The following is a 23,187-nucleotide window of genomic DNA, read 5'->3' as shown; positions in this document are numbered from 1 at the left end:
GGGGCTCGTTGCCGGGGAAACGGAGCTCGTGGCGCGCGCGGCCTTCGTATCGGTTGCGGCGGCCCGGCTGTCTGCTCGCTTTTCAGGTAGGGATCCCAAGGGGACAGGGAAAAGGATTGTTGTTTTCTGTCCTGGAATAATAATAATAATAACAATAATAATAATAATAATAACATGTGTTAAGCGCTTAACATGTGCGAAGCACTGTTATAATAATAATAATAATAATGGCATGTGTTAGCGCTTACTAAGTGCTTAGTACTTACTAAGTACTAAGCACTTACTAAGCGCTAACACATGCCATTATTATTATACTAAGTATACTAAGTACTAAGTACTTAATACTTAGTATATAGTACTTAGTATAAGTATAGTATAGTATAAGTATATAGTATAAGTATATAGTATATATATACGCTATATATAGTATATAGTGTATATATACTATATATAGTATATATATACACTATATATAGTATATATATACACTATATACTATATATAGTATATATACTATATATAGTGTATATATATACTATATATAGTATATATACTATATATAATATATATATACTATGTATAGTGTATATATATACTATATATAGTATATATACTATATATAGTATATAGTATATATACTATATAGTATATATATGCACTATACATAGTATATATACTATATATAGTATATATATGCACTATATATAATATATATAGTATATATTATAAGTATAGTACTTAATATATAGTATACTATAGTACTTAGTACTAAGTACTTACTAAGAGCTTAGTACAGTGCTCTGCACACAGTAAGCGCTCAATAAATACGGTTGATGATGATGTGTTAAGCGCTTGCTGTGTGGGAAGCGCTGTTGCAAGTGTTGCCCTTTTTGCTTTCTGTCCCGGCCCCATGAAAATAATAATAGTAATGTTGGTACTTCACTGTTGGCTTTCTGACCCGGCCCCGTTATTATAATAATAATAATGGCATGTGTTAAGCACGTACTATGTGGGAAGCGCTGTTGCAAGTGCTGCCCTTTTTGCTTTCTGTCCCGGCCCCATGAAAATAATAATAGTAATGTTGGTATTTCACTGTTGGCTTTCTGTCCCGGCCCCGTTATTATTATAATAATAATGAAGTGTGTTAAGCGCTTACTATGTGGGAAGCGCTGTTGCAAGCGCTGCCCTTTTTGCTTTCTGTCCTGGCCCCATGAAAATAATAATAGTAATGTTGGTATTTCACTGTTTGCTTTCTGTCCCGGCCCCATTATGATAATAATAATAATGGCATGTGTTAAGTGCTTACTATGTGCGAAGCACTGTTATAATAATAATAATAATAATGGCATGTGTTAAGTGCTTACTAAGTGCGAAGCACTGCTATAGTAATAATAATAATGATGATAATGGCATGTATTAAGTGCTTACTATGTCCCTTCAAGGCCCTACTGAGAGCTCACCTCCTCCAGGAGGCCTTCCCAGACTGAGCCCCTTCCTTCCTCTCCCCCTCGTCCCCCTCTCCATCCCCCCCATCTTACCTCCTTCCCTTCCCCACAGCACCTGTATATATGTATATATGTTTGTACATATTTATTACTCTATTTATTTATTTATTTTACTTGTACATATCTATTCTATTTATTTTATTTTGTTAGTATGTTTGGTTTTGTTCTCTGTCTCCCCCTTTTAGACTGCGAGCCCACTGTTGGGTAGGGACTGTCTCTATATGTTGCCAATTTGTACTTCCCAAGCGCTTAGTACAGTGGTCTGCACACAGTAAGCGCTCAATAAATACGATTGATGATGATGATGATTATAATAATAATAATAATAATAATAATAATAATGGCATGTGTTAAGCGCTTACTATGGGCAAAGCGCTGTTTTGAGCGCTGCACCGTTTGCTCTCCGTCCCGGCCTCATTATAATAATAATAATAATAATAATAATGTTGGTATTTCACTGTTTGCTTTCTGTCCCGGCCCCATTAAAATAATAGTAGTAAAGTTGGTATTTCACTGTTTGCTTTCTGTCCCGGCCCCATTATAATAATAATAATAATGGCATGTGTTAAGTGCTTACGAAGTGCGAAGCACTGCTATAGTAATAATAATAATGATGATGGCATGTGTTAAGTGCTTACTATGTGCGAAGCACTGTTATAATAATAATGGCATGTGTTAAGTGCTTACTAAGTGCGAAGCACTGCTATAATAATAATAATAATGATGATAATGGCATGTGTTAAGTGCTTACTATGTGCAAAGCACTATTAGAATAATAATAATAATGGCATGCGTTAAGCGCTTACTATGTGCCAAGCGCTGTTTTGACCGCTGCACTATTTGCTCTCCATCCTGGCCTCATTATAATAATAATAATAATAATAATGTTGGTATTTCACTGTTTGCTTTCTGTCCCGGCCCCATGATAATAATAATAATAATAATAATGTTGGTATTTCACTGTTTGCTTTCTGTCCCGGCCCCATTATGATAATAATAATGATGGCATGTGTTAAGTACTTACTATGTGCAAAGCACTGTTATAATAATAATAATAATGGCATGTGTTAGCGCTTACCATGTGTGAAGCACTATTCTAAGCGCTGCACTGTTTGCTTTCTGGCCCGGCTCCATTATGATAATAATAATAATGTTGGTATTTCAGTGTTTGCCTTCTGTCCCGGCCCCAGAAGAATAATAATAATAATAATGGCATGTGTTAAGTGCTTACTATGTGCAAAGCACTGTTATAATAATAATAATAATGGCATGTGTTAAGCGCTTACTATGTGGGAAGCGCTGTTCTAAGTGCTGCACTCTTTGCTTTCTGTCCCGGCCCCATTATAATAATTAATTTGGTATTTGTTTAGCACTTATTATGTGCGAAGCACTGTTTGCTTTCTTTCCCGGCCTCATAATAATAATGTTGGTATTTATTTAGTGCTTACTATGTGCGAAGCACTGTTCTAAGCACTGCACTGTTTGCTTTCTATCCCGGCCTCATAATAATAATGTTGGTATTTGTTTAGCGCTCACTGTGTGCAAAGCACTGTTCTAAGCACTGCACTGTTTGCTTTCCGTCCCAGCCCCATTATAATAATAATAATAATGTTGGTATTTGTTAAATGCTCATATGTGCCAAGCACTGTTCTAAGCATTGGGGTAGGTAGAAGGTAATCAGATTGCCCCACGTGGGGCTCACAGTCTTCATCCCATTTTACAGATGAGTTAACTGAGGCCCAGGGACTTGCCTAATGTCGGGATTTGAACCCATGACCTCTGACTCCAAAGCCCGGGCTCTTACCACTAAGCCATGCTTAGTAGCTTCTGGCCCGTGAGAAACTAACTGCAAGAACCGGTTAACATCTGCAACTATTATTGGCACAGCGTGGCCCGGGCTGGCACTGGGATTTACTGTACGTGCATTCCTCTCCTTCCCTTCCTCTTTTTCCTTTCTTTTCCCCATTCCTGCTACCACACCACTCGTGTGGTATTATCCTGAGTGCCAAGTGAGGCCCTCAGTACACTCTAGTGTGACTGTAAAGGGCCTGGGAAGGTTGGGGTGAGTGTGGGCCTAGACCTCAAAACGTGGAGGTGGGCGAAGGGCTAATTCTGGGCAAACAGAGGGTTCTCGGAGGTGTCCGAGGGAAATAGACCTTGAGTGGTTTCCTCCCCCTTCCCCACTGAAGTTATGTGGGGACATCCAAAACATGGCAGGGGAAAGGTTGGTCTGAGACTGTAACACTACGTTCGGAGACTGCGATAGAGCCGAAGGGGTTTGGCCTATAAGCGTGGATTTGGAGAGTGGCTCTTTGGAAAACATTTTCTTGCAGACTTATAGGGTTAAGCTAATCATCCTCTTGGCCATGTTCCCCTATTTACCTGCCTCGTGGCCATCAGCAAGACACCCTGGTTGCTCACATGCCCAGGCTTCCTGCTATTTTATTTTATTTTATTTTATATTATATTATATTTTATTTTATTTGTACATATCTATTCTATTTATTTTATTTTGTTAGTATGTTTGGTTTTGTTCTCTGTCTCCCCCTTTTAGACTGTGAGCCCACTGTTGGGTAGGGACTGGCTCTATATGTTGCCAATTTGTACTTCCCAAGCGCTTAGTACAGTGCTCTGCACATAGTAAGCGCTCAATAAATGCGATTGATGATGATGATGTTAGAGGTTAGTTGAGCTGTTTTTCCTCTTCAGTGAACGGAGATGGACTTTGACTGAGGGTTAAGTCCTTAATGAAAAGCCCCCTGGCTTCATCCTCCCCTGGCTGGGTGCCCAGCTGCACAACGGTTTCTCCTGTCTGCTAATTCAGCTCTTGCCCCACATTGTAAAAAGAATTCCCATGGCCTAGAGTCCCGCGTGTTCCTCTGCCCTTGTTCTGTGTACATGTGCCCACGCTTGGACTTGTTGAAATAATAATAATTAGGAATTCCAGATCTCCAAGCAGCTCCAAACATGTCGCGGGCAACCTTGTATCCGCTCATCATGCATCCTGACAAGGCAGGTGTGAAGAGGCACGTGAGAGGCCAAGAGTCATCTAGCTTGGCATAGGGAGCGGTTAGAGGGCTAGAGACCCTTCTTGAGTCTTAATCACAGTTGCTACTTGCATTCTCCTATTGAGGCATTGATCTGTTTTTTAAAAATTATCACTGTAATGACGTACTGAGGTGGCTTCAACTTCATCAAAAAAGGTTCTGGGAAGATGAGGCATGATTGCATCTCTTAACTCTCTCTCCTGGCCTCTTTCTCACTCCTCCCTGCCCCTCTGTATGTATTTTGAAAGCCCCCACACCCAGACTTTGCCCTTCTCCTGTCTCCCTGGCTGTCTTTCCTACTGACTGCCTAACTCATAGTGATTGTCACCCTTAAGGCCACCAGCCCCTTGGCAAAGGACTAGGGCTGTAGGGTCTCTGTTGTTCATTTAGCAACAGCATCCCAGTGGGCCCTGCCGGAGAGGAAGCAAGAAGTCATAGAGCAACTCTTGTTCCGAAAAAAGGAAATACTTTTAAGGAAGTTGACAGTTAAGTCACTTTTGGTTGAGCATCTTTCCCCTCCCCCCGTGGTTTGACTGAGATTCATTCATTCATTCACTCAATCGTATTTATTGAGCGCTTATTGTGTGCAGAGCACTGTACTAAGTGCTTGGTAAGTACAGGTTGGCAACATATAGAGACGGTCCCTACCCAACGACGGGCTCACAGTCTAGAAGGGGGAGGCAGACGACAAAACAAAACATGTGGACAGGTGTCAAGTCATCAGAATAAATAGAAGTAAAGGTAGATGCACATCATTAACAAAATAAATAGAATAGTAAATATGTACAAGTAAAATAAGTAGAGTAATAAATCTGTACAAACATATATACAGGTGCTGTGGGGAGGGAAAGGAGGTAGGGCGGGGGCGGTGGGAAGGGGGAGAGGAAGGAGGGGGGTCAGTCTGGGAAGGCCTCCTGGAGGAGGTGAGCTCTCAGCAGGGCTTTGAAGGGAGTAGGGCTTTGCAGTTTCTGCTCCAGAGGAGAAAGGCCCTGACCCCCCTTCATCAACTCCAGGGTTTTTTTTTAATGGTATTTAGGTGCTTATTGTGTGCCAGGGACCGTATTGAGCGCTATGGGAGATATAAAGCTAATCAGGTCGGGCACAGTCCCTGTCCCACATGGCACTTTCAGCCTTAATCCCCATTTTACTCATGAGGTAACTGAGGCACAGAGAAGTTAAGTAACTTTCCCAAGTTCACACAGCAAGTTGCCGAGAAGGCTAAAGCTGGAGGTCCTGGACTTGCTTTTGGGGGCTCAGTTCTTTCTGGTTGCGTTTTCATCCGTCTTAAGTTTTTGGTCTCCTTTAGGACTCAACATCACTCACTCCTTTCTTGTCACCTGAACCCAGCCAGGGGCTCCCTCCTGGAACCAGGGTGGCCATGGGCCAGAGGAGAAGGCCAGAGGAGAAGGCCTTAGGTACTTTGGTGGTTAACCATCCTAGTTTCTGGAGCTACCAGAACACTCACGAGTCGGGTTTAGTGCCAGAATGGGTCAGACAAGGGTGGAAGGTGTTGGGCTTCCTCTGTTGCTTCAGAGGAAGGGAGTGGGTTAGGGTGCACAGCTTTCTTTTGTTACCCATCAGCAGGTGATGAGGGTCCCCTTTGGGGCCCTGGGCTGCTTGGTGTTAGGGTTTGATTTGAAATTGGTTTGATTTCAGCGCTTAGAACAGTGCTTTGCACATAGTAAACGCTTAACAAATGCCATCCAAAAAAAAAAAAAAATCGAACCTAAGTATTGCAGAGCTTGGGCTCCGGAAGTGGGAGAGGGGCTAGGAGGTCTTTCCCTGGAACTGGGGCCCTTGGCATTGACTAAAGGAGCATCATTCCTGGGGACCGCTGACTCTGGAAGCCATCCCAAAGTTCAGCTTGCTGGGTTTGCCAAATGGGGTGCATTCAAAAATCTAAGTTGAGTCTGAGTTTTCTGAAGGATAGATCCTTAAATGATCTTGCTGGTGCCAGATGACTAAGGAAGTACTAAGGAAGTAGAAACTAGGCCTGAGGCTTTCTTAAGGTCACGGGCTTCTTTCAGAGGGGAGGGAACCCGAGGCCTTTACCTCTGTTTGCTTACTGACCTCCAGGAAAGGGTCTCTGGCCAGCACCTGCATTCCAGCGACCTTTGCATGTTGGGAAGGGTCACTGGCTTCTAGTTGTTAGACAAGGGACAAAGGGCTCAGAGTTCCCGGTACCACCTTTGCAACCTCTACTAGAATCGGCTACAAAGAGGGGAAGTTGGCAAGTAGTTCTCCTTTGCTGGAGGAGTTTTGCACGCTCTTGGCACCCACCCCAAGTGAGTGGTGGTCACAGGGAAGGGGGGGAAGAAGAACAGAAGTACTTAGTGACAGGAAGAAACTAGAGGATTAAACGAGACTAGAGGATTAAACTCCCCAAATTGTGGTAGGCATCTAAATCCACTGAAAAGAGTGGAAGAGTAGTCCTGGTTCTGTTAGTCAATCAGTAATATTTATTGAGTGCTTACTGGGTAAAGGGCACTACTAAGCACTTGGGAGAATGTAGTATAACAGAGTTGGTAGACACATATCCCTCCCACAACGAGCTTATAGTTCAGTTTAGAGGTCTTACAGTACATTGTAGTCTAGTCTACGGTCTAGAGTCACCTATTGGATGTCTCACCCTGTCTGGGGTTCAGTTTCCTCGTGTGTAAAATGGGGCTAATAATACTGGTCCTCCCCTGCCTTGCCAGAATGTGTGGACAAATGAAAGAGTTGATGGAAGGGTGCTTTGGGAAATTAAAAGGGTTGGCGTTCATCATCAGCAATATTTGAGTGTTTGCTTTGTCCAGAGCACTATATTAGGCACTGTGGAGAATTGTAGGGGAATTTAAGACAGATCTCTGCCACTGCCACTTCAAAACTTCCGCAACATCTAAGTACTTAAGGACTACAGGGGGTTTTGAGTTAGGTGCTCTATACTTTTGTACTCTTTTGTTTCCTCGTAGCTGTAATTTATTTTAGTGCATGTCTCCTCTGCTCTGTACTAGGCTCAGGTAGGGCAAGGATCCAGGTGTCTGATTCAGATGTACTTACCTCAAAGCTCACCTCTGTAGTTCTCCACCTTATCTGCTCTCTGTGCCTTGTTCTAGCCTCTCCCACCAAGCCCTCCCACCTCATTTCTGATAGACCACAGGTCTTCTCCTCTTCAAAGCCCTTCAGGGATCACATCTCCTCCAGGAGGCCTTCCCCATTCATCTCTCATCTCCCTTCACTTTATAATCCCCAATTGCCACTTCAGCCCTTCCGCTCTTCCTAAGCATTGAAATTCCCACAATCTCCTTAGTATTTAGGTATACTCTCTTACTCTAAGTATAATTTGAAGCAGGGATCATGTCTTCTAAATATTTTATTCCCCATAACCCCCCAAGTACTTAGTATAGGTGTTGAATAAATACTGTTGATTAAAAGACTGTTCTGCACACAGATTCTAGTGATTGTCTTTATTATTATTATTATTACTACTACTACTAATAATGGTATTTGTTAAGCACTTATTATACACTAGGTACTGAGTAAATCACAGTCCCTTTCCCTTACAGGGTTCAGTCTGAGGGAGGAAGACTAGGTATTTAATTCTCAATTTACAGATGAGGAAAGTAAGGCACAGAGAAGTTGGCCACAGCAGGTATGTGGTGGAGCTGGGATTAGAATTTAGGTCAATCAATCAATCAATCACATTTATTGAGCGCTTACTGTGTGCAGAGCACTGTACTAAGCGCTTGGGAAGTACAAGTTGGCAACATACAGAGACAGTTCCTACCCAACAGTGGGCTCACAGTCTAGAAGGAGAGAGGGAGAGGTCCTCTGACTCCCAGAATCTTGCTCAGCCCCATTAGGCCACCTTGTTTCTCTTGTTACGTATATAAGTAATGTACGTGTTTATACATATATGTATATGTTTAGAGAAAGAGAATGGCTTAGTGGGTAGAGCTCGGGCCTGGGAGCCAGAAGGTCATGGGTTCTAATTCCGGCTCCACCACTTGTCTACTCTGTGACCTTGGGCAAGACACTTCACTTCTCTGTGCCTCAGTTACCTCATTTGTACAATGGGGATTGAGATTGTCAGCCCCAGATGGGACAGGGACTGTGTCCAACTCAATTTGCTTGTGCTCACCCCAGTGCTTAGTACAGTGCCTGGCACATAGTAAGCGCCTTTATTACCAAATATCTTAATTATTATTATTGTTTTATATATTATATGTGTCTCTGTATGTGTACCATGTAATTGTTTACCTGAGTGACAGGGAAGCAGTAGTTCAGGTGTGCCAAGAGCAGCGAGGGGTTAAATAGTGTGGCCTTCCTGTTGGAACCTGTCCCTGTTCACACTAACTCACTAATGGAGGAGTGGTTTCCCAAGTTCAAAAGTAAAGAAGTGAAGGCCCCAAGGTGTTTTGGCTCCCCAATTGGCTGGCCTTGTCTGATTTAGAGGGGCGTGGAGGAGTGGCTGTTGTCCTCAGGATCTCCTGTGTGCCCAGAGCACTGTACTAGGCTCTTGGGGAAAGTCTTTGAATGGATTCCTGCCCCCAGGTGCTTTCAATTTAATGGGGGAAGTCTGTAGACAGAAATTTAACCAATATGCTTAAGAGTGGGAGGCCAGTTGAGACAAGTGAATATGTAAGTCAAGAACAAGAGAGTAAATACGTACTTTTGAAGCTGGTGGGAAGGCATGACTGGGGAGGTGGGAGGAGTTTTATAACTCTTATTATTGTCATTAAAAAAAAAATGTTATGGAAGTCAAGCCTTGAGTGGACTAGAGGGGCATATGGGTTTCAGGCTACACCTCCTTTCAGGGCTCCCCCACCTCTTCACAAGCAGACCTGTCAGGGTTGCCTGGTTGGCAGGCAGGAGGAGGAACCAGGGTCCATCATCATCATCATCAGTCGTATTTATTGAGCGCTTACTGTGTGCAGAGCACTGTACTAAGCGCTTGGGAAGTACAAATTGGCAACATATAGAGACAGTCCCCTACCCAACAGTGGGCTCACAGTCTAAAAAGGGGAGACAAAACCAAACATACTAATAAAATAAAATAAATAGAATAGATATGTACAAGTAAAATAAATAAATAAATAAATAGAGTAATAAATATGTACAAACATATATACATATATACAGGTACTGTGGGGAAGGGAAGGAGGTAAGATGAGGGGATGGAGAGGGGGACGAGAGGGAGAGGAAGGAAGGGGCTCAGTCTGGGAAGGCCTCCTGGAGGAGGTGAGCTCTCAGTAGGGCCTTGAAGGGAGGAAGAGAGCTAGCTTGGTGGATGGGCAGAGGGAGGGCATTCCAGGCCCGGGGGGATGACGTGGGCTGGGGGTCGATGGCGGGACAGGCGAGAACAAGGTACGGTGAGGAGATTAGCGGTGGAAGAGCGGAGGGTGCGGGCTGGGCTGGAGAAGGAGAGAAGGGAGGTGAGGTAGGAGGGGGCGAGGTGATGGACAGCCTTGAAGCCCAGGGTGAGGAGTTTCTGCCTGATGCGCAGATTGATTGGTAGCCACTGGAGATTTTTGAGGAGGGGAGTAATATGCCCAGAGCGTTTCTGGACAAAGATTATCTGGGCAGCAGCATGTTCCTGATGAGACTGCCCGCCCACCTAGGGGCTCTCGCAGGGCAGAACCTGCATTTCTGCCACCTTTTCCCCTTCGGGTGGGAGCAGGGCCCTGTGCTGAGGATAATTGCCCTATTTATGGAGCGCTTAATAGGCGCCAAGCACTCTACTAAGCACTGGGATAGATACAAGATAATCAGGACCCAAATGGGCCTCATAGTCTACGTAGGAGGGAGAAAAGGTGCTGAATCTCCATTTTGCAGATGAGGGAACTGAGGCACAGAGAAGTTAAGTGACTTCCCCAAGATCACGCGGCAGACACGTGACGGGGCCGGGATTAGAATCCAGGTCTTCTGATTTCCAGGCCCGTGATCTTTCCACTGAGCCTCAGCCCGGATCTGAGGGTCTTGGTGGTTGGGTAGGTGGGCTGGCCTGGGCTAGTAGGCAATGGCGAGTGCTGGCTGTTCAGTCATCTCAGCCAGCATTTAGCACTTGAGCCCACTGTTGGGTAGGGACTGTCTCTATATGTTGCCAACTTGTACTTCCCAAGCGCTTAGTACAGTGCTCTGCACACAGTAAGCACTCAATAAATACGATTGATGATGATGATTTAGCACTTGTGAACTTATCCCCTCCTCAGCACTCATCCAGACACGTACTCAATTATTTATTTTGACCACTCTAGTTGCAAGTACTCAGCTCAACATATATAGCAGAGAAGCAGCGTGGCTCGGTGGAAAGAGCCCAGGCTTGGGAGTCAGAGGTCGTGGGTTCTAATCCCAGCTCCCCCACATGTCTGCTGTGTGACTGTGGGCAAGTCACTTCACTTCTCTGAGCCTCAGTTACCTCATCTGGAAAACGGGGATAAAGACTGTGAGCCCCACTTGGGACAACGTGATCACCTTGTATACCCCCCAGCGCTTAGAACAGTGCTTTTTTTTTTAAAATAGCATTTATTAAGCGCTTACTATGTGCAAAGCACTGTTCTAAGCACTGGGGAGGTTACAAGGTGATCAGGTTGTCCCATGGGGGGCTCACAGTGCTTTGCCCATAGTAAGCGCTTAACAAATGCCATCATTATTATTATTATTTATCTACAACTCGTCCTGTAAATGTTTTTACGCTTGTCTTCCCTGGCGAGAGGGTAAGCCTCCTTGTGGGCAGGGACTTGGCACTTCTTTATCCGGGACTTCTCAAGCATCTAGTACAGTGCACTGCACCACGTGGGTGCCCAGGAAATGCTGCTGCTGCCACTGCTACTACTACCATTCAGGCCTCCACAGGGCTTAACCCTTTGGTGCCTGTCTCCCCCTCCCTCTAGTCTTTCGTCCTCTGCGGAAATGAAGCCAGCTTCCTCCGAGTTCAACATTGACGCCCCTCTCTGGGACCAGAGGACCTTTTTAGGGCGGGTGAAGCACTTCTTCAACATCACCGACCCCAGGACGGCCCTGGTGTCAGAGCAGGAACTGGACCGGGCCAAAGTGCTGGTGGAGAGCAGCCGGTGAGTAGCAGTGTGGCAGAACTGTAGCAGCAATGGGCCTTCTAGCAGTGGACCGGGTCAAGAGGTCCCATGGAAGGATCTTTGGCGCAGTCCTGCCCCGTCAGAGGGGTGGGGTGGTGGTGGCACTCAAAAAAGCGCGGTCAATTCTCCTTTGAGGCTAACTGTGTTTTCCCGGTGGGGGGAGAGGCAGAGTGGGCAGAGTGCCCCCGGGCACCAACCAGGATCAGCTGCTCTATGCCAAGAAGCTTTACGACTCGGCCTTCCATCCAGACACCGGTGACAAGATGAATGTGATTGGGCGCATGTCATTCCAGGTCCCCGGGGGAATGGCCATCACCGGCTGCATGCTTCAGTTTTATAGGTGAGAAGGGGCAGGGCTGAGGGAACCCCTCCTTTCCCCCCAAAGAAGGTGGCAAGTATGGGGGGCTGGGGTCAGAGACAGTTTCCGGGGTGTCCATACCCTTGGATCAAGGTTGGAAGACTCTGACTAAAGTGACGAAGACTTTAGATCGTTGTGGACAGGGAGTATGTCTGTTTATTGTTATACTGTACTCTCCCAAGTGCTTAGTGTAGTGCTCTGTACACAGTAAGCGCTCATTAAATAAGATTGACTGCCTTGGGGGGGCCAGCATGACCCGGAGTCCCTGGAGTAGGGTCATATATTGATTTTTCTCACCCCCCTCTTCCTTGTCTCCCTGGCAGGACGGTACCCGCGGTAGTGTTTTGGCAGTGGGTCAATCAGTCGTTCAACGCCCTAGTCAACTATACCAACCGGAACGCGGCCTCCCCCATCTCCGTCACGTACGTGACCCTTTCGGGCCTTTCCCCTCTCCTACTCCCAGCCTGTTGGCCTCTCCCAGTCCAGGCCATGTTGCCTTTTCACTAAGGACTGTGTCTTGTCGGGGAGGACAGGGGAGGGGTGTGAAAGGGTATTTTCTCCCCAGGGCTGTGGAGCATGTTGTTCCTGGAATCTGAACCAAACTGGAGACAGGGAAGGGGACCACTCTCCCGGGAGTGGGGATGCAGAGCCTTCCCGCCCTGGCCCTGGTACTGCCAGCATCATTGCCCAACTGAGCAGCAACCAGTGGGGCGGGGGCAGGGGTAAAGGCGGGGGCAGTCTTTCAAGTAGAAGTTATGATCCCCAGGGCAGGTGAGGATAAAATCTGGACGATGCTTAGACAATCCTGCCCTCTGGACACCTACTTCCTGGTTCTTACATGTTGTCCCAGGCCTGTCTCTCATTCAGGGCTCAGAGATTCAGGTAGAGGAAGCCCACATGCCCCTCTGGGCTTCCTGCCAGGGTTCTCGCCCAAAAAGTGGAGAGGAATAGATAATTTGGCCAGAGAAGCTGGGCAGAGACCGGCGATGTTCCTCCGAGCTGATGGGGTGGAGTTACCGTATGTGGCCTCCAGTTTTTTGGAAAATGAAAGCAGCTTTGGAAAGGGGTCCCTCCCTTCTTCTCCCAAGTCACTTATTCATCCACCCTCCCCCTGAGTGCTTTCTCAGGCTCAGGAACTGGTGGCATTTGTGGCCTCGAAGGGCAGGATGACCTTCCATTGCTCTGGAGATTCTTTTTCCTTTCTTTTTTTAGATGGTATTTAAGTGCTTACTATGTGCTAGGCACTACACTAAGCACTGGGGTAGAAACAAGCTAGTCAGACTGGACACAGTCCATGTCCCATGTGGGGCTCACGGTCTTAATCCCCATTTGACAGATCACAGAGGCACAGAGAAGGAAAGTGACTTGCCCTAGGTCACAAGAGGCAGAACTGGGAGTCTTTCTGACTCCCGGGCTGGGGCTTTATCCACTAGGCCACACTGCCTCTCAGACTTATTCTCAGCCCTCTGTTCTTTGACATAGCTGGGCTTGCACTGCGTCTGACCTGTTTCTCTAACCCAGCGCCTAGTACACTACTTGGCACAGAGTAAGAGCCTAAGGAATATCGCGATTGCTATAATTAGTGGCCCCTGTCCCCCCCTCCGCCAACTCCTCTCGCATCTCTGTGCGGTGGCAGCTGTGGATGGCGTTGCTCCTGGGGTTCCAGCCAGGTCCTTCTGGGGGGTGTCTGTCTTTTGTCCCCCTTTTAGGCAGATGGCAGTGGCGTATTTCACGGCGACCAGCACAGCCTTGGTTACGGCCGTCGGATTGAATCTGTACACTAAGGTATGGTCGAGGCTGGGCTTGCACCAGAGGGCAGCAAAGGCCGGGGGAAAAGATTTGGAGAGCTCCCAGGATTGCTTTGGAAGCCCCGGGTGGGATTGGACCGGGAATCTTGGCTCCTTCCGGGGCCACGGCCGGGGACTCAGGGACACCCGGGCCACTTTCGGAAGCAGTGCCAGGAATGCCTCCTATTCCGGGCTCCGCCGGCTGCTAACTCGACTGTTGTCCGAGCCCAGGGGACTAGATCCCGCATCTCCCCCAGCGTTTTACGTGGGTTTGGTGGTGAGGACGGGGCCGGGGAAAAGCTTGGCTTCCAAGCCAGGACTGGGCTCCTCTTGGCCCCAAGCTAGAGGTTAGTGATGCAGGGTGTATTCCTGCTTTGCTCCTGTCCGCTTTCTGCCTCCTGCTAATACTGATGATGGTCTTTGTTAAGCACTTACCATGTGCCAGGCACTGTACCAGAACACCCTCCCTAGACCTGGGATGGAGAGTTTTGAGCCCAGCTGCTCCCCGGTGCCTCTGTTCCTATGCCTCCAGGGGCTGGACTGGGCCTCAGTATCCCCATCTTCCTACCCCGACTCCCTCCCCGCCCCCCCGATGAGCTGCTGACAGAGCTGGGTAATGAGGAAAGGAAGCCGTAGGTGTTTCTGCTCCCCTGGCTCACTGCCCCACTGACTCGTCTTGTTACCCGCTGTCCCCTTGCAGAGAGCCCCACCCCTGGTGGCCCGCTGGGTGCCGTTTGCAGCCGTGGCTGCTGCCAACTGTGTGAACATTCCCATGATGAGGCAACAGTAAGTATGGGGGAAGGTGGGAGGGCCTCCAGGGACCCCCGAGGCCTTGAGTCAGTCACCCTTGTGTCTCGGTGCGAGGCCCAGGGTCAGGGGTAGGCAGGAAGCTGGAGGAGTTGCATAAATGGCTGGGCCGCACCCCAAGTCATAGGCAGGGCCGGGCTCAGTGCATCAAGCGCTTAGAACAGTGCTCCAGCGCTTAGAACAGTGCTTTGCACATAGTAAGCGCTTAACAAATCATCATCGTCATCATCAATCGTATTTATTGAGCACTTACTATGTGCAGAGCACTGTACTAAGAGCTTGGGAAGTACAAATTGGCAACATATAGAGACAGTCCCTACCCAACAGTGGGCTCACAGTCTGAAAGGGGGAGACAAATGCCAATTATTATTATTATTATTATTATTATCCTGGGTCCTTTGCTCTCAGCTACGGTCACAGGCTTCAGCTGAGTAGCAACACTGACTCGGGAGTGAAAGATGAATCGCTCAATCACTCAGTGGTATTTATTAAGCACTTACTATGTGCAGAGCATTGTATTAAGCGCTTGGGAGAGCACAATATAACAGAATTAGTGGACATGTTCCCTGCCCTGCGCTTACAGTCTGGAGCGAAGAGTGGTACCGTCGTGGCTTCTTACATCTATCCCTATTTTTCCAGCCCTGATCACCCCCTTCCACCTGCCCTCCTCACACTTCTCAACCCTATCTCTTAGCTGAGGAGCAGTCGGGCACATCCCACTCCCTGTAGCCCCGTTGGAACCACCGCTCATGTCAAGGAAGGGAAGATGGTGCCCACGCCAAATCAATCAATCAATCAATCAATCGTATTTATTGAGCGCTTACTATGTGCAGAGCACTGTACTAAGCGCTTGGGAAGTACAAATTGGCAACACATAGAGACAGTCCCTACCCAACAGTGGGCTCACAGTCTAAAAGGGGGAGACAGAAAACAGAACCAAACATACCAACAAAATAAAATAAATAGGATAGAAATGTACAAGTAAAATAAATAAATAAATAAATAAATAGAGTTTATTTGGGCCATCCCATCAACTCTTCATGGACACCGACAAGTGTTCTCTCCTCCCCGGGAAGTCCTCTAGTAGAGTAGAATCAAGAGGAGCCCAGCCACGTCTGGGGGACTCTCAGGATGGTGTTGGCATCTGTAGGGCTTGGCGCAAGTACCAGGAAGGGCGGAAGGAGTAAGTGGGAGTCACTCTAGGGGGTCATGCCTAGAGAAAGTTGTTGGCCCCTTGCCCCGGGCATTGAGCTTCGTGCTCTGGGGTGATTTGACCATCCAGTATGGAAGCCGAGGAGGTCGGCGGTGGTGTCCGGTGAGGGGAAGGAGCGAGATGTAGGGACAGGAAGCTCCGAACCATAAGATGAGAGTGTGGTTGCTGATGGTCTCTTCAGTCTCTCTGGCCCGATTTGTGGAAGGCAGCTAAGCTGGATGTGTTCCTTGGGTCAGAGCTCCCCTTGCCCCGATAAGCCCTCGGTTCCCTAGGGCCCACAGCTCTCTGACGATCTCCTTCCTCCCCGTCTGCGTCCAGGGAGATCATCCGAGGAATCGCCGTCACAGACAAGAACAACGATGAGCTCGGTTTCTCCAGGGTAAGCCAGAAGCGGCTTTCTGGGCGGGATCGGAGAAAGGGAGAGAGAGATTCCTTGTGATGTTTCAGTAGGAAAACCCTTCCTCCAGGGCCTGCAAGCAGCCAGGCCGGAGCTGGGGTTTAAACGGGGAAGTGTATCACAGTATTGATCAGTCAGTTGTATTTATTGAGTGCTTTTTATGTGCGGAGCACTGGGCTAAGCGCTTGGGAGAGTATGGTACCACAGAATTAGCAGGCACATACCCTGTGTATAATGAGCTTACAGTCTAGAGGGGGAGATATTAATATGAATAAATAAGTAATTTATAATATACTATATATATTTGTGGAAGGTAGTATATATATTGTCATCTTCCCTCTCTTCCTCTACTCCCTCCCCCTTAAACTGTGAGCCCCATATGGGACAGGGACTGTCTGACCTGCTTAACTTGTATCTCCCCTGGTGCTTGCATATAGAAAATGCTTATCAAATGCTATTATTATTATTACTATCATCATTATTCCTTGCTTCACTGCCCCTTTGCCCTGGGTGAGAGCTTTGCAGTTCTCTGATATCTGGGGATGTCGGGAGTTAAGCTAGGGAGTTGGGTGGGCTCTTCTTCCCCCTCTCTTTCAGAGTCTCTCTGTTGGGATCAAACTGGAGTGCGAGGGCTGGCAGAGAAATGGTGGTCTGGGAGGAGGCCAGTGCTGGGCTGGGAAGCCTCCTTCACCCACCATCTGCCAGCCGGGGACCAGAGCCACTGCCACGGGCACGGACACATCTCTGTTTTGCCTTTAGAGAGCTGCAGCCATGGGCATCTCCCAAGTGGTCATTTCCCGCATCACCATGGCAGCTCCTGGCATGAGTAAGGCATGGCAGGGGTGTCGGAGGGCACGGGCGGTTCGGCGGTTTAGCTTCTCTTGTGGGAATCCCTCTCCCCAGGTGGAAGCTATGGAGTCAAGGGGAAGTTTTGGTTGTTTCCTTGGTACAGGGGAATGCTTTCTTGGGGAAGGTTGAGAGAGTTTCCCCCAGGGCAGGGCAGTCAGTCTTTGCCAAATTATCTGTGTTGGAAGGGCCATCTTGTTCAGGCTGGTTTTGAAGGGAGATGTAGGCCTGGGGTCAGGGCTGATTCTTGTTTTGAGCAAAGAACCCTAGTTGAAAAAATACTCTGTCACCCTCCCCATCCAGGGAATACTCACGGAGTCCAGGTGGAAATAGCACCCTGGGTTCCTGAGCACCTCTGTATCTTCTCTCCCCAAGAGGCCCAGAACACTGCAAGGAGGAGTGACCATTCCATTTGTAGTGCTTGGAAGGGAAATCTGGGGAGAACAAGAGCTCATTTTCACTAACTCTGGTCCTCTCTCTCGACCTAGTTGTGTTACCAATCATAATGGAAAGACTGGAGAAGTTTTCCTTCATGAAGGTGAGTGATTTTCTTCCTCTCCTTAACATCTGCAAGCATTCCACCTTCTGTCTCATTATTTCTCTGCCACAACTAAGCAACCCTCTGGGCCTCTCCATACCCAGTGGCAAGTTGCCTTTGGAAAACAAAGTAACAAGCCAACCTAATCCATATTCTGTTAATCCTTAAGACACAGAAGGTCTGGGGTTCTGGGGGGCAAAACAGCCACCGGGATGAATTAGGTCTTGCCCCTACCCACTCCCTTCCCAGAAGCCTCAGTTGCCCCTTCTGTAGTATTGTGGTATTTGTTAATAATAATAGTGGCATTTATTAAGTGCTTACTATGTGCAAAGCACTGTTCTAAGCACTGGGGAGGTTACAAGGTGATCAGGTTGTCCCACCGGGGGCTCACAGTCTTAATCCCCATTTTACAGATGAGGTAACTGAGGCCCAGAGAAGTGCAGTGACGTGCCCAAAGTCACACAGCTGACAATTGGTGGAGCCGGGATTTGAACCCATGACCTCTGACTCCAAAGCCCGGGCTCTTTCCACCGAGCCACAGCGCTTACTATGTGCCAGGCACTGTACTGAGCCCTGGGGTAGATTCAAGCAAATCGGGTTGGACGCAGCCCCTGTCCCACACGGGGCTCACATTCTTAATCTCCATTTTACAGATGAGGTAACTGAGGCACAGAGAAGTGAAGTGACTTGCCCAGGGTCATGCAGTAGACAAGTGGCAGAGCCGGGATTAGAACCCAGGTCCTTCTGACTCTCAGGCCCACCCTCTATCCACTAGGCCACACTACTTCTCTCTAAATGTAAATGGGCGTGGAAAGCAAGTGGCCTGTTTCTGTTTTTGGAGAATGGAAAGGGGGAGATCATCATCATCAATCGTATTTATTGAGCACTTACTATGTGCAGAGCACTGTACTAAGCGCTTGGGAAGTACAAATTGGCAACATAAGATCTTCCGGAGGGAGTTCCAGAGAGCTCTCCATCAGATATCTGAAGGGAGAGTAACAGGCATAGCCTGGGGGGGGGGTTGGAGAGGGGAGAAATTGGGGATGGGAAACCACCAAGGGAAAGGGAGAGACTGATAGATGTTGATTAAAGTGAATAAGAGGGACCTTAACCCTTTTCCTGCCAAAGGGGTGGGTCAGTGGGAAGGGATGAATCACTGGAAGAAGTGTGAATCCTTTTGTGTGTTTCCTCACAGAGAATCCAGTTCCTGCATGCCCCGCTGCAGGTGATGCTGGTTGGAGGCTTGTAAGTACTTTGTTTCTCTCGCTGGGGCACCTCCCCAACCTAGTAGGGGCATGAGCGGGTACATCCCTGGGTGCTCCTCGTCACCCGTGTCCTCTTTACCAGCACTACCCCGCCTCGGCTGCTTTATAAACAGTTTGAGGACTTGTCGCTCCTTCCCCTCCCCCCGTCCTGGGAGCCGATGCCAGGAGCGTCATTCGCTGGTCCGGGGAGGAGAGCTGCTGCGTCCCATGTGAGATTTCAGTCCGTCAAAGTTCCCCTACAGTCTTTGGAGGAGTGGGGGTGGAGAGAAGCTCTCGGCTTTCCACCCAGAGAGGCCTGGAGGGGAGTGGCCCGGAGGAGTTTCTGTTAAGCGACCACAGCCTCGCAGGTGAAGATGTGAGCATCCGAGCCCAAAATCCCCGACCTGAGCTGCCCAGAGGAAAACACCATGAACAAGATGAGCATTCTTTGCTACTCGTTCCCTAAAAGGAACTAGACCACTCGGGCCTGCAGCTCTTTACCAGGTTCATTCATTCAATCGTATTTATTGAGCGCTTACTGTGTGCAGAGCACTGTACTAAGCGTTTGGGAAGTACAAGTTGGCAACATATAGAGACGGTCCCTACCCAACAGCGGGCTCACAGTCTAGAAGGGGGAGACAGAGAACAAAACAAAACATATTAACAAAATAAAATCACTAGAATAAATATGCGCAAATAAAATAGAGTAATAAATACGTACAAACACATATACATTTATTCATTCAATCGTATTTATTGAGTGCTTATTGCATGCAGAGCACAGTACTAAGCGCTTGGGAAGTACAGGTTAGGCCGTGCTTTGCCAAGTGATAGAAACACAATCTCTGGGACACTTTCCCTGCACTTGGTGTACACCGTTTTCCCCCTTAGCTCCGCTTTCCCCAGTTGCCCTGAACGTGGAGATTTCAACTTCTTAGTAGCCCACTATTCCCCTGCAGCGATCCCAGTTTCTCCAGGGGCCCAGGATGAACGGGATGAGTGTCTGTGGGCCAGTGCCGTGAGAGCACGCCTGTGCCCGGGTACCCCCGGCTGGGGCCGGAAACGCCGAGTGGCCGTGGAATGATGGGCTTCCCAGTGACTCTTGACTTTGTTCCTCTTTGCAGCCTGATCTTCATGGTGCCCGTTGCCTGTGCGCTCTTCCCGCAGAGATGGTAGGGGCTTTTTTGTCATTTTCCTTTATACCCCCTGACCTAACGGTAGGCCACTGCCTGCGGCCATATGAGGCTCCGGAGGGCAAAGCTCAGATGGCACTTTGGGGGCTGAAGGCAAGTATGTACCCAAGTGACTTGGGTTGGAGTTTTAACTTTCTCTGGATTCCGGGTGGGGTGAAGAGGGGTTGGTCCCAGCAGACTCCCTGTAGATTAGGCAGTGAAGTCGAGTGGGCGGGCTTAGCAGCTCTAAGTAATCGACAAGAGACTCCCTTTTGGGTTTGTCCAGTCCACTGACCACCTTTAACTATCCACACATGTTTGACGAGTGGTCTTATGCCCGTCCCCCAGCCCCCAGAGGCAAGCTGGCCCTGGACCAGTTGGTTTGCAACTTGTAGCCACAAGTCCCTGGGTGGCAGAAGGGCCACGATCGCCAAGTGAGCGTCTAATAAAAAGAAGCATCTGGCAGTGGGTGGAGGAGGAACAGAACCATCAATTCTCCAACCGTTCCCGGGCAAACCCATCAGCAGCTTATTAATGAGCACAGAGTTTTCCATTTGCTCCGCACTTCAATGAGCAAACTATCCAGAGCCTACATTAATTGCTTGTCTTGGGCAACTGGTCGTTGGCAAGGATGACTTGGCAAGGATGAAAAGCAACAGGACCTTGTGGAAAGAACATGGGCTGGGAGTCAGAGGGTCTGGGTTCTAATCCGGCTCAACCACTTGTCTGCTTTGTGAACTTGGGCAAGCCACTTTACTTCCCTGTACCTCAGTTCCCTCATCTGCAAACTGGGGTTTCAATACTTCTTATATTGTTAAATTGTACTCTCTAATGTGCTTAATACAGCGCTCTGTATACAGTCAGCGCTCAGTAAATGCGATTGACTGCTTAGACCGTGAGCCCCACACGGGACCTAATTATCTTGTATCTACTTGCAGTAAGTAAAGCGCTTGGCACTTAGTAAGTACTTAACCCACAATTATAAGTATCATGATTTTTTTTTCATCCAATAGGCACGAAAGGCCTCCCTTAGTAATAACAGTAAATAGTATTTATTAGGCAGTCACTGTGGGCAGAGCACTGTACTAAGCACCAGGAGAGAATGCACAGGGGTCTTTAGCCCCATAACTAGAAGCCCTAATGTCCCCACCGCCCCCCAACCACCCACCCTCTGCTTCTCTGTCCTCAGCGAGATGGCCGTTTCCTACCTGGAGCCGGGGCTCCGCGAATCCATCGCGGCCAAGTACGGAGACAAAGTGCCCTACGTCTATTTCAACAAAGGACTGTGAAGCAGCCAGCCCCACCCCGGGGAGCGGCCCATCTCCTCAGCACTCAGCCTGTCCCTCCCAGTTATTCTTCCTCTCTGCACCTGCTGTGGCCAGCTCCACCATGGACAAAACTTTAGATTCAGGCTGGACGCTAGCAAGCGCAAAGAGATAGGGGCAGAGGAGTCTGTGACCTCCAGCTGGGTGATTCCCCCGCTTCTCCCCGCCGACTGCCTGGCGATCCCCATCCTCTGACGTTCCCACTTGGCCTTGCTGGGAGACTCTGGCCATGGCACCCAAAGGATAAGGTTGTTGGCTGATGAATTGGCTCGCTGCGTGGGAAAGGGGGGAGCTTCTTTTGGAATCCAACTAGAGTTGTCAGGGGCAACTCGAGTAGCACCCTGTCGGCTTCCGAGTTAGGTTTTCCCAGCAGCCCACGTAGCGACACCCCAAGCCGTGAAATGTGATTATTTTGTCTAAGCCCAGCTACTTCAGTGCTGTCTCAGTGCGGACCAGCTTGTGTGCTCAGGCCTGAGCACACAGAGAAGTGTATGTCCCTAGTCCTTGGGTGGGTGGTGGGGTTTTTTTTTTTCTGTTTTTTAAAAATTTCCTTTTTTAAAAAAAAATCAACACAGTGTCTTAACTTGTGGGGCTTCATCCTCACACTGGGGACCAAGTGCTAAATCTGTATTAGTCTGAGCCGTAGTCACATGATCAAGCCTCTGTCCTTTGGGCTCTCAAGTTCCATGGATGTGCCAAAGATATACACTTGGACATTGGCTTTGCTTCATGCGCCTTGGTCGTTATATGTCTGCATTCAGGTTAATGATGGAGTTTCCTCTTTTGGGGATGTCCCTGCAGTCCGGACTTGCTGTTATAGTGGTACGGAGGTGCTGGTGGGAGTGATCCCCTTCCCCTGATAAGTCAATTTATCATCTCAGAGAAGTCACAGTTGGCGGACTTATGAAGCAGGAGTTCAGTAGAATGAGGAGGGTACTACTTATTTCTGCCTGTCTCCCCTTCCCCTGCCCTCTAGCTTCATCATCCGTGACACCGAGGGAGGCTGGAATGGGGAGACTGGGAAAGGAAAGGCTTATCTTGAAGCCAGAAAGTCAACAAGAAACTTTTTGGAAAAATAAAGAGCAAAATGTGGATCTTCCAAACAGCCTTTGTGACCGGGGTCATTTTTGGCTTTGCTCAAGCTCACTTTAGTCTGGGAAGAGCTGGAGGTTTGGCTCTCGGACGCAGGGTTGGAATGAACATGAGTCATGCTTGGGGAGCGATTTGCTGACGCTGCTTTAAGGACATAAATGTGATTTGAGTGAATTCTGTAAAAGGATGGATGAGAAGGGGTGAGGGGACCTTTTTTTGGAACTTCCGCCTGCTTCGTCCTGGAAATCAGGAATCCGCAGTTTCAAAGCGGTGCCTCTGGCCCATCAGGGTGTGTCTCGGCATGTCAGAGGAATGGTGTCCTATTGCTACTCTTTCCAGTTAGGTCCCGGAGCTCAGAGGTCCTAGATGTGGTGCAATAACAGCGAGGGGAAAAAAACCCAAAACCAAGCAACTTTCAAAACTTTCCACTTCTCCTACTGGGCATTTTGGGCTCGGAGTCACCCCTCCCTTTATAATAGTCTTGTTTTTAACCTCTGGAACTAATCTCGGCTCCACCACTTGACTGCTGTTTGAGAATGAATTCTCTTCACTGAGGGTCGAGAGAGTCTCTTAAGGCCTAGAGGAGCTTCTGCTTTACCTGGAGGAGTGGCCCCACCTGTACTGTAACGTGGCCTTGTGGCTTAGTTGGCTTCCCAGTTGAAGGTCTGCACAGGTCTGGGCCTGACCCAGCCTGGGCTGGGTTAATTAGCAGGGGACCGAGCTTCGGGCCCCAACAAGATCATTGACGTCACCAGTGATTTGAGTCGGGGCAGCAGGAGA

The 23,187-nt window shown here is 48.2% G+C and overlaps 1 protein-coding gene across 3 annotated transcripts; it reads left to right on the top strand.

The window, feature by feature from the left end:
• The first annotated feature begins 18 nt into the window (after positions 1-18).
• On the top strand, positions 19-22,420 carry SFXN2 (sideroflexin 2). 3 transcript variants are annotated; one of them, XM_038758465.1, is made up of 12 exons: positions 19-86; positions 11,428-11,607; positions 11,798-11,968; positions 12,310-12,408; positions 13,696-13,771; positions 14,474-14,559; positions 16,112-16,172; positions 16,950-17,016; positions 17,525-17,574; positions 18,770-18,819; positions 19,943-19,990; positions 21,180-21,279. In XM_038758465.1, exons 2-12 carry the CDS (start codon positions 11,447-11,449, stop codon positions 21,277-21,279), a joined length of 969 nt encoding a protein of 322 aa, XP_038614393.1. In that variant the 5' UTR covers positions 19-86; positions 11,428-11,446. The 3 variants fall into 3 exon arrangements, with proteins under 3 accessions (XP_038614393.1, XP_038614394.1, XP_038614392.1); XM_038758466.1 differs by lacking the exon at positions 12,310-12,408 and having other exon boundaries at positions 21,180-22,420; XM_038758464.1 differs by lacking the exon at positions 19-86 and having other exon boundaries at positions 11,447-11,607; positions 21,180-22,420.
• Positions 22,421-23,187: the final 767 nt, after the last annotated feature.

This window comes from Tachyglossus aculeatus, chromosome 16 (genome assembly GCF_015852505.1).
Source record: "Tachyglossus aculeatus isolate mTacAcu1 chromosome 16, mTacAcu1.pri, whole genome shotgun sequence".
In the NCBI taxonomy this organism is placed as follows: domain Eukaryota; kingdom Metazoa; phylum Chordata; class Mammalia; order Monotremata; family Tachyglossidae; genus Tachyglossus; species Tachyglossus aculeatus.
This window is presented reverse-complemented; position numbering and strand designations above follow the sequence as displayed.